This window comes from Erpetoichthys calabaricus, chromosome 3, assembly GCF_900747795.2.
Source record: "Erpetoichthys calabaricus chromosome 3, fErpCal1.3, whole genome shotgun sequence".
In the NCBI taxonomy this organism is placed as follows: Eukaryota; Metazoa; Chordata; class Cladistia; order Polypteriformes; family Polypteridae; genus Erpetoichthys; species Erpetoichthys calabaricus.
The window spans coordinates 47,787,933-47,802,287 of NC_041396.2; the positions used below are offsets into that span (position 1 = coordinate 47,787,933).

The 14,355-nt window shown below is 33.5% G+C and overlaps 1 protein-coding gene across 2 annotated transcripts in view; it reads left to right on the plus strand.

Annotated features, from left to right (window-relative positions):
* The window catches only part of LOC114647997 (sorting nexin-9-like), a 126,124-nt gene that overhangs the window by 82,333 nt on the left and 29,436 nt on the right, over positions 1-14,355 (plus strand). For both annotated transcript variants that reach the window (XM_051925595.1, XM_028796766.2), the window contains 7 exons: positions 343-427; positions 1,785-1,910; positions 3,379-3,496; positions 4,599-4,729; positions 8,361-8,464; positions 10,102-10,205; positions 11,373-11,450. In XM_051925595.1, the coding sequence (XP_051781555.1) occupies positions 343-427; positions 1,785-1,910; positions 3,379-3,496; positions 4,599-4,729; positions 8,361-8,464; positions 10,102-10,205; positions 11,373-11,450 (746 nt within the window). The remainder of the gene's footprint in view (positions 1-342; positions 428-1,784; positions 1,911-3,378; positions 3,497-4,598; positions 4,730-8,360; positions 8,465-10,101; positions 10,206-11,372; positions 11,451-14,355) is intronic.

Consider the following 14,355-nt stretch of genomic DNA (forward strand, 5'->3'; position numbering starts at 1 on the left):
GTTGATGCTTTGCTAGATTACTTTTTTGTATTAATGTGCTGTTTTGGTTTATAAGTTTTACATTCCTTATTTGTGATCTTATATTCTATAAAGTATGTACTTAATTAGTACAGAACTTAAAACAAAAGTTGCATTGTGCTTTCAGGGCGAGAAAAGTATATGAAAAGTCATGCATTCCACAAAGCTATTTTGAATTGTAATACATTAACTATACAGTACTGTATTATGTTCATTATCAATGTATTTTTTTTTCTATTGTAATATGAGTACTGGAACATCAATCCCTATTATTATTTTATTTTTGTATTAATTGGTTTTGCTTTAATTATGCATTTTTTACAGACTTCCTGGATTTTCAAAATCTGGACCTGAACTATATCTTCTGGCAAAACAGTTAACAAAACCAAAAGAAAAAATAACAATCTATGTAAGACAATGTTATTAATTTTATTTACCATACTAACTACTTTTTATGTTATAATTTAGTTGATTGCATCTTGCTTTTTAAAATTAGTAACAGTATGAAAAGAACTTGTTTCATATTCCTTTTGAATCCTTTGCAGACTTTTTCAACCAAAATATCAACTATTTAAAAACTATTCAGATCTCTGGAAAATGTATGTTCGCCAGGTAATCAATGTGAAAGAATAGATGTCCAGCCATGAAGAACTGAATGATCAATAAGAGTTGGTGTTTTGCTAGCTTATTATATTATTAATTGTATCTTGTGCTAAAATACAGATTAAAAGCAAGAAATAGTTAAAAAAAAGATGATGAATGACTATAGATCTTATCACACAATGGTAACAGCTACATCTCTAGAAAATTACGTAAAATATTTTATAGATAATACAGTTGATACATGTGGTGTTATTATATGACTAATAAATAATCTTTCTTTAGAAAGATTATTCATTGCTAAATTCTGTATTTTAGAAGAATGTAGAAATATGCACAAGACATTTGCATTTCTTTTAGTACAATAACAAAGTGAAATACCAAGCAATTAAAATTATACAACAAAACAGGCATATAACTTGTTATCATGTGCATCATGATGATGTGTGAATAACCTGTTATTTGGAGCATACAGACATGAAAAAGTGTTGGTGGATAATGTTAACCACACTCAACAGTTAGATATTCTTAAGAAGTGAAAGGTTTTACCCCTTAACAATATAGGCTCTAAAGCACAAGTGGGTTTTATCTATAAGAACCATTCTTAATCTATTATGTGTTTTTCTGATTAAAGTAAACTAAATGATTTAATACAATATCATAATTTATTAATTGGAGAGTTACTTAGAGGATTCAATAGAAAGAAAAAAATAGTATATAATTTACTGTCCTCCAGCTTTGGTATTTTTAAACAATTTGGTATTTTTTTTTAGATGCAAACTAAAACTAGCTTAGAAGGTGAATCAGAGTAAAAAATTTAGAGTCTCATCCTCCTTTATATATTTTTATTATTAAAAAAGAAACATTCATTTTTTTAGACTTGGTAGTAATGTCTGAGCTTTTATACCATACACATTTAAAGGAAAAGTACCAATCAGTGTTAAACATGTTGCTTGTATTAGTCATATATTTTTGCAAAATATATGTTTCTGTTAGAACATCTGCTGGTATTTTATGATACCATATTGCTAATGTCACATTTTTATTGTGCATTAAAAATAAATTCTTCCCATTCAAGTAGTATCTGCATGCAAGTAGTATATACTGCGCGTACTGTATAAGTGTGTAAAGATATATATCACATTGAACAAAACATTTAATTGCAGGTTGGAGAAGTTGGTCCATTGTGGTCTTATCCTGAATCTCAGCTGGACTGTATTGTAGCAGACCCTAAAAAGGGTTCTAAAATGTATGGTCTTAAAAGCTACATTGAATATCAAGTGACCCCAAGTGTAAGTATATATTATATATCTTTATCATAAACATTTAATTTTATTAAAATGACTATTACACTAGTACAGAAATAAAATGGAGCTCATGTATTGTGTTTTATGCTATGCTTGTTACTGTCTATGAGACAGATTTTCTTCTGTTTAACTGTTAATTCAGATCCCACTTGGCAAACAGTTCTCAGAGTGTGTTTATTCTCATTTCACTATGATTAATGTATTACCTTTAAGACTCTAAATGCAGAAGATACCTTATGTTAATTTAAACAAAAACATTAAGGATATATGATTTTAATTTTTAAATATGATGGTGAGTAAATAAATGTTAAACATTTTATTGCCAGCTCCAATTCCAGTCTTGCATTGGAATATAAGCCTATAGTTCTGCTCAGGGTAAAATGTCAATTACCCTTTATACAAACTGCCCGGTAGCAGTTTATTTCTTAATTACATTAGTACTAGGTGAAAATTGATATTCCACTATAAAGTGGTATTTATATGTCTCTTACTCAGAAAGGAGAGTTTAAATTTTATAATATTAAAAAAAGTTATTTTAATAAAATGCAATCAGTTAGGACTTATTAAAAAGAATACACTCAAGAATATTAATTAGATACTATAAAGTTAATGCAGAATTTTTGAATCTTGATAAATGTGATTCATTATAATGCAGAGTTAATTCCAAATATGACAAATGCAATATACTGCATTAGTAAGTATTCCAGAGAAAAGTATTTTTGCCCATTTAATTTTTTTGATATGTTAAAGCTTCTTTCCATGTTATTATACCACAAACTGAAAACACAAGTATAAATGGCATGTTTAAATACAATAGTTACTTTTAGACATATGGCTAATATTAAATACAATCACTTCATCTGATCATAGGTGACATAGTGATAAAGTTGCATGTAATTCTTGAAGTGTTCAAATGTTTTTCTTTCTCCCTTTTTCAATTACACATATCACATGCTTAGATGACATTTTACTGCTGTTTTGTAGAATTAAGTGAAAAGATGTTTTTAGCAACTCTAGGTTAGTGTAGAATTAGTGAGTGCTTTTTAAATGCCATTGTATTTTTTTAGTTAAATTTTAAGTTGAGTGACTTTTATTTTATTGCATGATTTATGTGCTTCTGTGAGGATTAATACTTGCTGCACATTTGTTAAGCATTATAAAAGCCAGGCCATGTAAGAGTGTTAAAAGATCATGTGACTCTATTCCCAATAAAAAGTTAAGGGATTGTGTTAATGTGATCGGCGATGTTGCTAACAGTATTTCCTCTATGAAATTAATTTCTAATTAGTGCATGATGCTTTAGGCGTTTTATGATTTTTAATACATTACTACATTTATTTAAAATAGTAGAGCTGTAATACAACTAATAATAGCAGCATGCAATTTTTCTTTTTATGTTAATATATTTGAAAGGCAGTGAATAGTTTTAGTAAACGAATAATTTCTTTTACAGACAACCAATAGGCCGGTTAATCATCGATATAAGCACTTTGATTGGTTATATGAGCGGCTATTGGACAAATATGGGTCAGCAATTCCTATTCCGTCATTGCCAGACAAGCAAGTCACAGGTGAGGTCATGCAACAAAATTACCATTTGCTTTAAAAATGTCTATTTAAATGCAAGTATATGTACTCTTCATTGCCCATTTTAAATTGCACATGAAATTTTTGCATATAAGCTGTTGGACAATTGATAATGGGGAAGATCCATCAAATATGTTTATTATAAGCACAATGAAGTTTCTTTTAAATACTGTATATAATTTAATAGGCACTAACATCACTTATTGAAATATTTATTGGTAATCATTTTGTCTAGTTGTTTATGAGTGATTATAGTACATACAGAATTTTATTCAAAAGCTTCAGCGTTTCAGTAATTATTTAAACAAGCATAATAAATTGGCCTCATCGATCATTTTTCAATCTCTTTTTTTCTTTGATCAGAATACGTTTTCCCCACCCTGGCATTTACATTGGTGGTGCCAGTTGCATTATTTATTAACACCCTATCGGAGAAGGTTAAAGAGCTAGTTCTACATACATGTTCTTATACAAGAATCATAAGGAAATAGAAAAGAACAGTGTGCAATACAAAAAACGCACACTAAGAAAGCCCCTGCATTCCAATACTCGTAATTTACAAGTGATTCATGATCAGGTTATGATACATAGTATTAGCAAACTAACATAGATACCTAGATTTGAGACTGATTTTTGCCCTTCCATGTTAAATCAAATGAATTCACCTCAAGCAGACTCCAAACAATGTATAGAAACATCTCGACAATAATCAATAGAAAGGGATGCACATGAACCACATTTTCAAAAATTTCAATTGTCCTGTTTTTGGTTTGTCATTTTAGGGTATTGAGTGTTGCTTGATGTTCAAAAAAATGACTTTAAACTACTTTATCGTAAGGCAACACAACACAATTTACAAAAGAGTTTAAGAGTCTGAGTACTTTCTGAATGCACGGTATTCTATTGACACATGGCAGTTAAAAAGTAACTCTCTTTTTATTAGGTTTTAGGTTTGCTTCCCGTATCCTTTAGTCATAAAATAGTGCTTAAACCAGGTATTTAATTTTGCCATCTTTGTGGTGTGGACCATGGGCACATCACTGCAGATAACTAAGACTTACATATAAATATCCTGTTGCTCTACAGGACGTTTTGAAGAGGAATTTATTAAGATGCGTATGGAGAGGCTACAAGGCTGGATGACTAGGATGTGCAGACATCCTGTTATTTCTAACAGTGAGGTTTTTCAGCTGTTTCTCAGTTACCGTGATGAGAAGGTAGGAAATTAAGATGCATAACATTATTGCCTTATATGATCAATTTTTTTGTTTTTGTTAAATATTGTATTCAAGATGTTAAAGTTTAAAATTATAATTAAGCAGATAGCAGAGAAAGAAATAAGTAACTAATCTCAGGAAATATAAAAAAAAAAACTTAACAGTAAAAATGTTTATTATAATCTTTGCATCAAAATAACCAGTACAGTTGTGTAGTTTTGTTAACTTTGACTTGATTGTATGGAACATTACATGCTTTTAATAAATTCAATAAAAGATTTAAAAAAAACTTGTACAGAATGTCCAAAATGTACAGTGTGTTCTTCATATTTTTTTCATACAACTTTTTTATATCAGTTTATTGTTCACTGCAATAATATAAGACAAGTTAATTAAAATCATCCAGAAATTTCCAGAGAGAACTTTTATATTATGTGCATTGTGTTTTGCTGCTAAAATTTTTTCTGATAGGTAAACATTCTGGAAAGGGGTTGCTAGGGGCATAATTACAACTGAAGTGTCAAAGGGCAAGAAGCAGCACAAATGGGATCTGTCAGAAAGCTACAGAGCACCACAACATTTGATTTTGGGAAAATAAGAACTGCTAAAGTTTAATGGATCCCTCTATTATAATGGTACCCATTTTATGGCTGCCAGAATGTGAAAGAAGTCTTGGCTGCCTGGGGAAAAGTTGAAGAGATTTTTAAAGAGGAGTGTATCAAGCTGGAACACTAACAGACTGCAAGTAAGAGACAGACAGACCCTAGGGGGTTTACAGTAAGCCAGCAATTCCACATAAAATGCAGGTCGCATCAGAAATACCATTCTAGGGTAAGGTGGGATGCTGTTTGTTGTTACCCAAAAGAAGAAGAAGAAGGTAGTACTGTTTGGAGACCTTGCCCTTTGGGAGCTTCACAGGGCCAAGAGGTACATGTATGTTAGGGGCAATTAGCCTAAGCTCTAACACAGAGCTAAACAAATCTTTAAATAAAATGTAACACCCCATTAAATCTTTATTGTCAGGAGAATCAGTAGAACCAACATTTATCAAAAATGTTGCCAACATTTCTCACAATCTGAATCAAAACTAAGTTCTCAGTGTTCATAATTAATTTTGGCCATTGCTAGGCATGCAGCAACCTGATGTATTAATGTTACAATTCCAACTGCCTACAACTGCTCTTTGACCCCTCTTCTTATACCTATTACATCTGTGAATTTAAGTCTAAAGTATTAATGCAGTTCCATCCTTCCTTCATTTATGGCTCCTTATTCCAAAGTAAAAGAATACTGTCAGCTTGTGCAGTCTTATGCCTCCAGCTTTGTAACTAGAATTCCTATCTTTGCTCAATAGTTATGCTATCAGCATACTGCAAAGTTGGGATCATCTGGCCCAATAAAAGAAGAGATATGCTTTTGGCTGTTTATTAAAGTGAGGTATTCCCGAATGTGACCTAAAGATTCAATAACACTATATGAAAAGATTAACACAAATAAAGTGAGGCTAGAGTAAGTAACAAAAAGTTGACTTAAGGAAAGAGACCCAAAATAGTCAATAACCTTTTTAAATATTTGAAAACTACTAAGCATAAACAGCCTTCTGGTTACCACCAAGCAGCAGTTGTTACCTGGCAGCAAAGTTCCAAGAGAAGTACAAAAGTCACAAATAATAATTCATGAAAGTCTGTGTTTAGACTGTCACCTCATAACAGTCAAATATCCAAATTGGATATGATGTTCATGCCTTTCAGCTATTGTTTTAAATGTAGTACCATCATGTATCATACTGTATTTATGCTTACCAGCCTTTTTTTTAGCATAAACCAAAAATCACAGTGGGGGTTTTCCTGTGAGGATAGTCAAAGAATGCATAGTTATCAATTTGCTGCAGCTATTGTACATATTGTGCTTTTTTTCCCATGTATGATCAAAGTTACAGATATACCTGTGAAAAGAAGTCATAAAGAAATAACATTTATTTAACAGTGTAGCTTAATGTAAAAATATTTAGTAAATACTAAGTGACATAGCCTATCTTCTCAGAACTTTCTTTAGCAATTGTTTATACTCTACATTTCTAACCAAAACTGTAAAGCACATTTAGTACTCTTTCAAAGGCCTCGTTTCAGTTACTGATTTTGATTTCATCCGATATTTAGCAGACATGTATATTTGATTGATTTGCAACCCAGTATGAGAGTGTGTTGGTTTATGCATGAGTATGCTTTGCAACAGACTGGTGACCTAGCCAGAGTTGCTTTCTGTCTAACTCTATATAAATTCCATGTTTCCTGTAACACTTAACTCTTTTTGGGCGGATGTCGACTTTTGTTGACAACAAGGTTGAGGGCAGATGATGATTGAAGTCGACATCCATGGGTAGAGGCAGCTGCTGACACTGTCATGGTACCAAGAGATGGCTAACATGCTGAAATAAGGCACTGCATACAGCAACAGACGTTTTACTTTGATATATGTGAAAACTATTGCTTTGTATACTTTTCAGAAAATTTTGTTTTTTGGAAAAATATTCAACACTGGGAGAAAAGGAAAACAAATCAGCCCTAAAAGAGTTAAATGGAGTCAGCAGATTAAAAAAATTAATGGAAATTTAGGGATTTATTTTTATATTAAAGGGAAGTACATGTTTGCACCACTTTGGAGAAATGTTATTATTATTATTATTATTATTATTATTATTACTCTCTTAGAATACATTACCTTATTTTTCATCCCATAAAGCTAAACAAAATTTTTGTCTTGAGGTGCCACTTCGTGGATTGCACACATGTTCTGATGAGTGGTGTCGTTAGGAGGATATTTTTTTTGTATTATTGATGTTGGCTGCAATAATCCTAACATAGTATATTATTTATAAAGCATATATGATAATCATGAGCTGCTTGATTCATTATCTGTGTACGTGTACTAAATTTATTCACTGACATTTTTTGGTCCCATAACTAAAAAATCAATGCTGCTTTAAATCTAAACAAAAAACAAAAGTGAAAACATAATTATATCTTTGCCGCAATAATTTATGAATTCCAAGATAATTCAAGCTATTTCAGTTTACAAAAACCCTTTAAAGCTGTTTTTGTAAAAATACAAAATTGTAAGTATTTATTAATGTTTATTGTTTATTATTATCAATGTAGATTTTCTAGTTCAGGTACATAGCTGCCTTGTTATGCCTGATGATGTAATCTATTTTCCCTGATTAAGAACAACCTAAGATGATGCTGGGGTGTACTAAATGTTTTATTTTTTGTAGGAGATATTAATTTCCCTATTCCTAATATAATTTTCTGTATATCATAATTGACTTATTTGCTAAGATTTTTGTTATATTAATCACTCTTCATTTGTAGTTTTCATTATGTTTCTTCAGATGATGTTTCTTAAAATACCATGTGGTGTGATATTTTTGTTGTTTTCCTCACCATTGTTTTAATTAGTTGTCAGAGCCTGAAAGCCTTGAGCTTTTGCAGACATTATTATTAATAATAATAATTCTGTTATACTACCACGATGTATAATTACTGATAGATTTACTAGTCTTATTACTCAGCTCAAGCCAAAGACTGTCTCAGCATATTAAGCATATATCTGCATGTTTATTTTCATAAAGGACTGGAAAATGGGGAAAAGAAAAGCAGAAAAAGATGAAACTGTTGGAGTTATGATATTTTCTACAATCGAACCTGAAGCAGTGGACCTAGATCCAATTGAAGTGTATGTATATTTTTTTCCTGCTTTTCAAAAATAGTTTAAAATAATGTGCTTTATATAATTATTTTACCCCAAATAATTTAACTTATCTCCCTAAGGTCAGGGAAATCTCCTAAATGGTATTTATGTTTCATGCTTGAGCAGGTAATGTCTCCAGTACACTATGCCATGTTACTTTCTGACAATCCTTTATACCTGAGCATTAATTACTAAAGATAGTTTTGTTTCCAAATATCCTTACACCTGTCCATTTACATCACTCTTAATTCAATTTTTAACATTTTAGGAAGGCAAAATGTATCCCAGGTAGTGCTGGGTCAAAGGCAGGAACAAAGGACATTAAGCCACTGAAGGCTACATTTACAGACACACAGACACATTCTCATATTGGCCCAGTTTACAGTCTCGAGTTTGTCTAACCTGTACAGCTTTAGGTTTACTTGCAGAAAAAGTACAGAGAAGAACTTGCAAACTCCACAGTCAATGATCAGAGTATTAAAAAATGCTTCCTCCTGAAATAAACACAATTTTTGGCAATCCACAAACACCATCTAAGGTTTGGTACAATAATACTATTGTTTAGGGATTCTTATGTAAACAAACATAAAAGCAGATTTAACCATATTTCACCAAGTGTATTTGAAGTGCCAGGTTGCATTACCAAATTTCTTTTGTCAGCTTTCCATGGTCTTAGATATTCTTAAGGATTGGACTCTGTCACCTATTCCACCACTTTTGTTTTAATCTTATATATAGTCCCACACTTTCTCTCATTCTCTTCCGCAGACCATTATGGATATGTTCATTATGTACAGTACTATAAAAAGGAAGAAATGTTTCTGAGCAGTAAATATTTGTGAAAACACTAACAGTAGAAAAAATACAAATATCTATACAATAAAAATTAATATTTATCATTTGCCTTTCATATTCATAAAACACCACAGCCTGTTTCTTCTCACACCTTGAATTACTGTTCCCACACCAGTACTTTCTTTCAACCCTGTACTTTTATTCTCTCAGTGAAACTCTGTACATCCCCCCCCAAATGCCCAGACCTTTTTAGTTTCTACCACTACACACTTCACTTCAGTCAACTTACAATTCCCTTTACAGCCGGTATATAGTTTTCAGTTTATTAGCCTATTTTAGATGTTAGCATGTATTAAATGGTAATCATTTCTAAATTTTGTTATGAATGTTTACCTATCAAACACAACAGGACACTTTTTGTGTGGAGTTCACACGTTCTTTTCTCAGATTGGGTGTTCTCCACATATTTCTGAGTACTCCTACATGCTAAATACATATAAGGTTAGGTTGATTAGAAAGTCTATGGACACATGTGTATTAGTGTGTCCTTGTTAGAGTTGCACTGTGAGGAAAATAAGATTTTCAAAATTATAGATGAAATCGGCTAACAGCTCAAGAGATACAATGAAAAGGAAAGAGGAAAGTAAGCAGAACCAGGCCCCTCTACTGATTTATTAGAGTAAGTCATGATAACTGTGGATAAGAGTAGTATACAGTTTTGATTATGTAGACCATCTTTCACCATCTTGAATTTTCAACATATTGTTTAACTTGAAAATCTTCTATGTAATTATATACGTACTTAAGAGGGTTTGTTTATATTCAAGGGAACAGAAATGTGAATTATTCAGTCGATTTACAAAATCAATGGATGATGGAGTGAAAGATCTACTTAATGTGGGCCAAGAACACTGGAAAAGATGTACTGGGGGTAAGCCGTTGAACTGCTGCCATTTGAGGCATTTTTTTCATTGCTGTTTTAATGATAGAATCTAGTATTAATAGAAGGAAAAAAGAAAAAATTATAGGAATAAAAAAACTGCATATATGCATGTACGTGTGTGTGCATGTATGTGTATATTTGTTGGTGTTTTAGAATTTGTATTTCACATGTATTATTTTATGTTAATTTCCCAATTGCAGTTGTATTTACTGTGTAGAATGCTTGACTCTTCAGATTTATTGTTCTTTGCAAGAATTGAATTGAATTGGATATTCCCATTCATGATTTTTCAGAATACTATCTATGATTACAAACTTAAACTGATGTGTGTAATTTACTGCTATACTGGTGAAACTGTCAGACTTTTTGTGCAAACAAGACTATTTATTTTGTACCAAGAGATCATTTTTGTGTGTATTTCATAAGAAAAATGGGTAAGACGAACGACCAAGTATGACGCCAAAAATGTCGGAGACAAAATTGTGGAGAAGTATTGAGCAAGGTTGTTTTATAAAAACATATTCCAACTTTGAATATCCCATGGAACACCATTATGTCCATCATAAGATAATGGAAAAACTATGGCACCTCTACAAACATGACAAGAGAAGGCCATCCACCAGGCCTCCGAGCAAGGAGGGAATTAATGAGAGATGCAACTAAGACACCAAGGAGATGGGAGTAATCTTTCAATCTTTCTTGTGTAATAAACAATTTTACTATACTCTGTACACGAGACAATATTAGTACTACAACAATGTCCTGATAAGTATTTGCTCAAGATACTCTGTTTTTCCCTGCACATGCCAAACATGGGCATGTCCAATTGCTTGGCATCTCTAAATATATCCCCTATGGAGAGTGTACATAAGTGTGCCCTATGAGGGGCTTGCGAATTATCCTGGTCCTGCTTTGTGTCTGAAAGTGCCAGGATAGGCTCTCATCTCTTCATCCTTGAACTGAATTAAACAAGTCTGATATGAATGGATAATTCTAAATTAAGCATTTCATCCTCTGTCATTAATTTACTAATGTGGTATGGTTTCATTAATTTACTAATGTTATATGGTTTAGGGGATGACATTTACCTTGTATCACTACTGCTTTCTAAAAGGATTACAACAGCATATAGTATTCTATTTATTTATTTTGCAGCACTTCCTAAAGAATATCAGAAGATTGGAAAAGCACTTCAGAGTCTTTCAACAGTCTTTTCAACCAGCGGTTACCAGGGTAAAATAATTTAAATTGTCTCGGTTTATTATTATTTACATTTCAATAATGAGTATAAAATTGGTAGTAATTGTCCAGCAGTAGTGTATGCTATGTAGACAGAAGGCAAAGGTATAGACTCCCATGAAGCAATTTTCTGAAGTGGAATTTTACAGTGCCTAATCCTTTCAAGGCTGAATTTTTCTGCTTCAAATCCCGTTACTGCCTGAAGGGCTCCTTCACTGTTGGGCCCTTGAGCAAGGTCCTTAATCTGAAAATTGCTTTAGAGGCACTGTTCAATGGTTGATCCTGCACTCTGCCCCGCAAAAGTCATGGAATTAATAAAGTACATCAAAAGAAAAAAAAAATAAAAGGAAAGTCAGCGAGTTAGAATAATATATCCTTCAGACAAGACCAGTCTTGATAATGTGGAGCTGTGTTTTTAACTGGGTCTTTGACTTAATTATTTTTTTTATGTACTTCCAGACTTAATGACTTGAATTACCTTTATTGACATTCTGTGCAGACTAGTGTCTGCCTTGAGCTCAGTCTTGCAAGATAGCACAGGGTCTCCACAACCCTGTAAAGAATAGAAGGGTGATGGAGAGATGGGTACTTTGACTATGATTTTACTTTGATCATCTAATCTGTATGACACATAGTGGACGTAATTTGAAAAATGTAGAGCATATTCTTTTGTGTAATTGCTTTAATTGAATTACATTGAAAAATACATTAACTTTTTACATAAAAATGTGTCTCACATTCCAAAGGATGCCCAAAACTGTGGAGAGTAAAAGGATCCATATTACTAACCGAGAATGCTAAACCGGATGATGGACGCAGGCACATCCGGCAATGGGCCGTAGCTGCAAAAAGACGTACTGCGCAGGCGCAAAAAGAGTCCGCGAGAGTCGGCTGAGGAGCCGAGAAAGGCGGACAAAAGAGGGCGAGAGAGGCGGATGAGGGGCCGCGAGAGGCGGACAAGACCACAGAAAAAAGGAGTGAGCACAGGAAAAATGGAGAAATGAGGAAACGCAGGCAAAGCACGAAACACATTGCACACGAGACTAGACCCAAAAAAAAAAAAAAAGAGGCTTGCGCACAACAGCAAGGCACCCCCCCCCCCCCCTACAGGCACCGGACGGGACACACACCAAGAGGGGGATTCAACAAGCCCATGGAACACAAAAAAAAGAACACAAAACCACCCCACAGACCCTACAAGCAAGGGACGGGACACACACAAAGAGGGGGATTCAACAAGACAGGAACACAAAAAGAAAGAAGACGCTCGCGCGACAACAATCCTCAACCACCCCCCCCCCCCACACACACACACACACACACACATCCATAAGAAGTGACACCCAAAGCCACATATTCTAAAGTGAACATCAACACCTTCACACTAGACAGCATAGGTGTCAGCATTGGTGGATCTCCTTACAATAAAGCACTATTAACCGTTCAACTGCAGAAAAGGAAACATATTAACAGTGACTGCGATCCTCCTTATTACTTATCCATATTTCGCATGCTGAGAAAGAAACAAGTCATGAATACACGGGTACAAAACGAAAAGGAAAGGATAACAGGAACAAACACACGAACACGAAAGAAACAACAAAACAGACGGCTATGCAGCATAGGTGGATCGCATTACAATAAGGCACTATTAACCGTTCAACCGCAGAAAAGGCTCCATATTAACAGTGAGTGCAATACTCCTTATTACTTATCCATATTTCTAAAAGAAAAAATGACTCGACTCCAAAAACGCAAAGCTCAACTAAAGCTTCTAACTAACGATGTACCTAAAAGTAAAAACTTTATGAACTGCATTAGATCCTATAATAGTTCATTTATTATGCACAAATCTACATCCTAGATCCACATGACGCAAACTATCAATCAAAGTGCTGCATCGCAACAGGCACGGATTCAAAACGAAACACCTCCCGTCTCAGACATACGTTAATGGCAGCGAAGGCTACAACGGGCTTCTCACACAGCACAGGCAAATCGATTACAGCTCCAAAACAACACGTCCCAAATACTACACATGCAACAACGCGCCTCTCAAACGGCACAAGGAAAACATACACCAGGAAAATTCATTCGGATTAATGAATGTCATTTGCAATCATTGTCATTCAGTTCACTTCCCTGAAGAAACAACTGGCAATACAAGTTATACATTTACACGTTGTTGTCAAAAGGGTCAAATTAGACTGCCTTCTTTACATTCATATACTGAATATCTACAGAAGCTTATAGCTGACGATGTACCTGAAAGTGAAATCTTTATCAACTACATTAGATCCTACAAATCGGAATCCACTATGAACATTAACGGTGGCACTGCACGTGACATCCGTCTTGAAAAAATGTGGTGTATTGATGAATGTTCAATGGCATAAACAAACGTTTATGAATAATAATATTCGATTTGGAGGAAAGGTACTTTTATGAGGAGGAGATTTTAGACAGTGATTAGCTATTCTTCCAGATGCCATGCACTCAGCTATTGTTCAGTGCACCTTAAAATATGCAGACAATTGGCATTGCTTTCAAAAGATACAGTTAGTAAAAAAGATACGATGTCCAGAACCAGATCATAACAATTGCTTATTACAACTGAGAGATGGTACACTCACCAATACAGATGGACTTCAGCCACATATTATTACAATTCCTCAAGCCTTTATCTGCGACGACTTAGTTACAGAGAGATTTGGAACAGCAATCTCATTAGACCAAATGCCCCTTTTAACACGACGCACTATATTATGTCCAAAAAATATTAATGTGGAAAACATACCCAAGTCATTCCATTACTTCCTGGAAAGACACAACTCTTTCTAAGCTCTGACAAACTTGACTCTGATCACAACAATAACCATCTTAAATGACCTTACAAGTT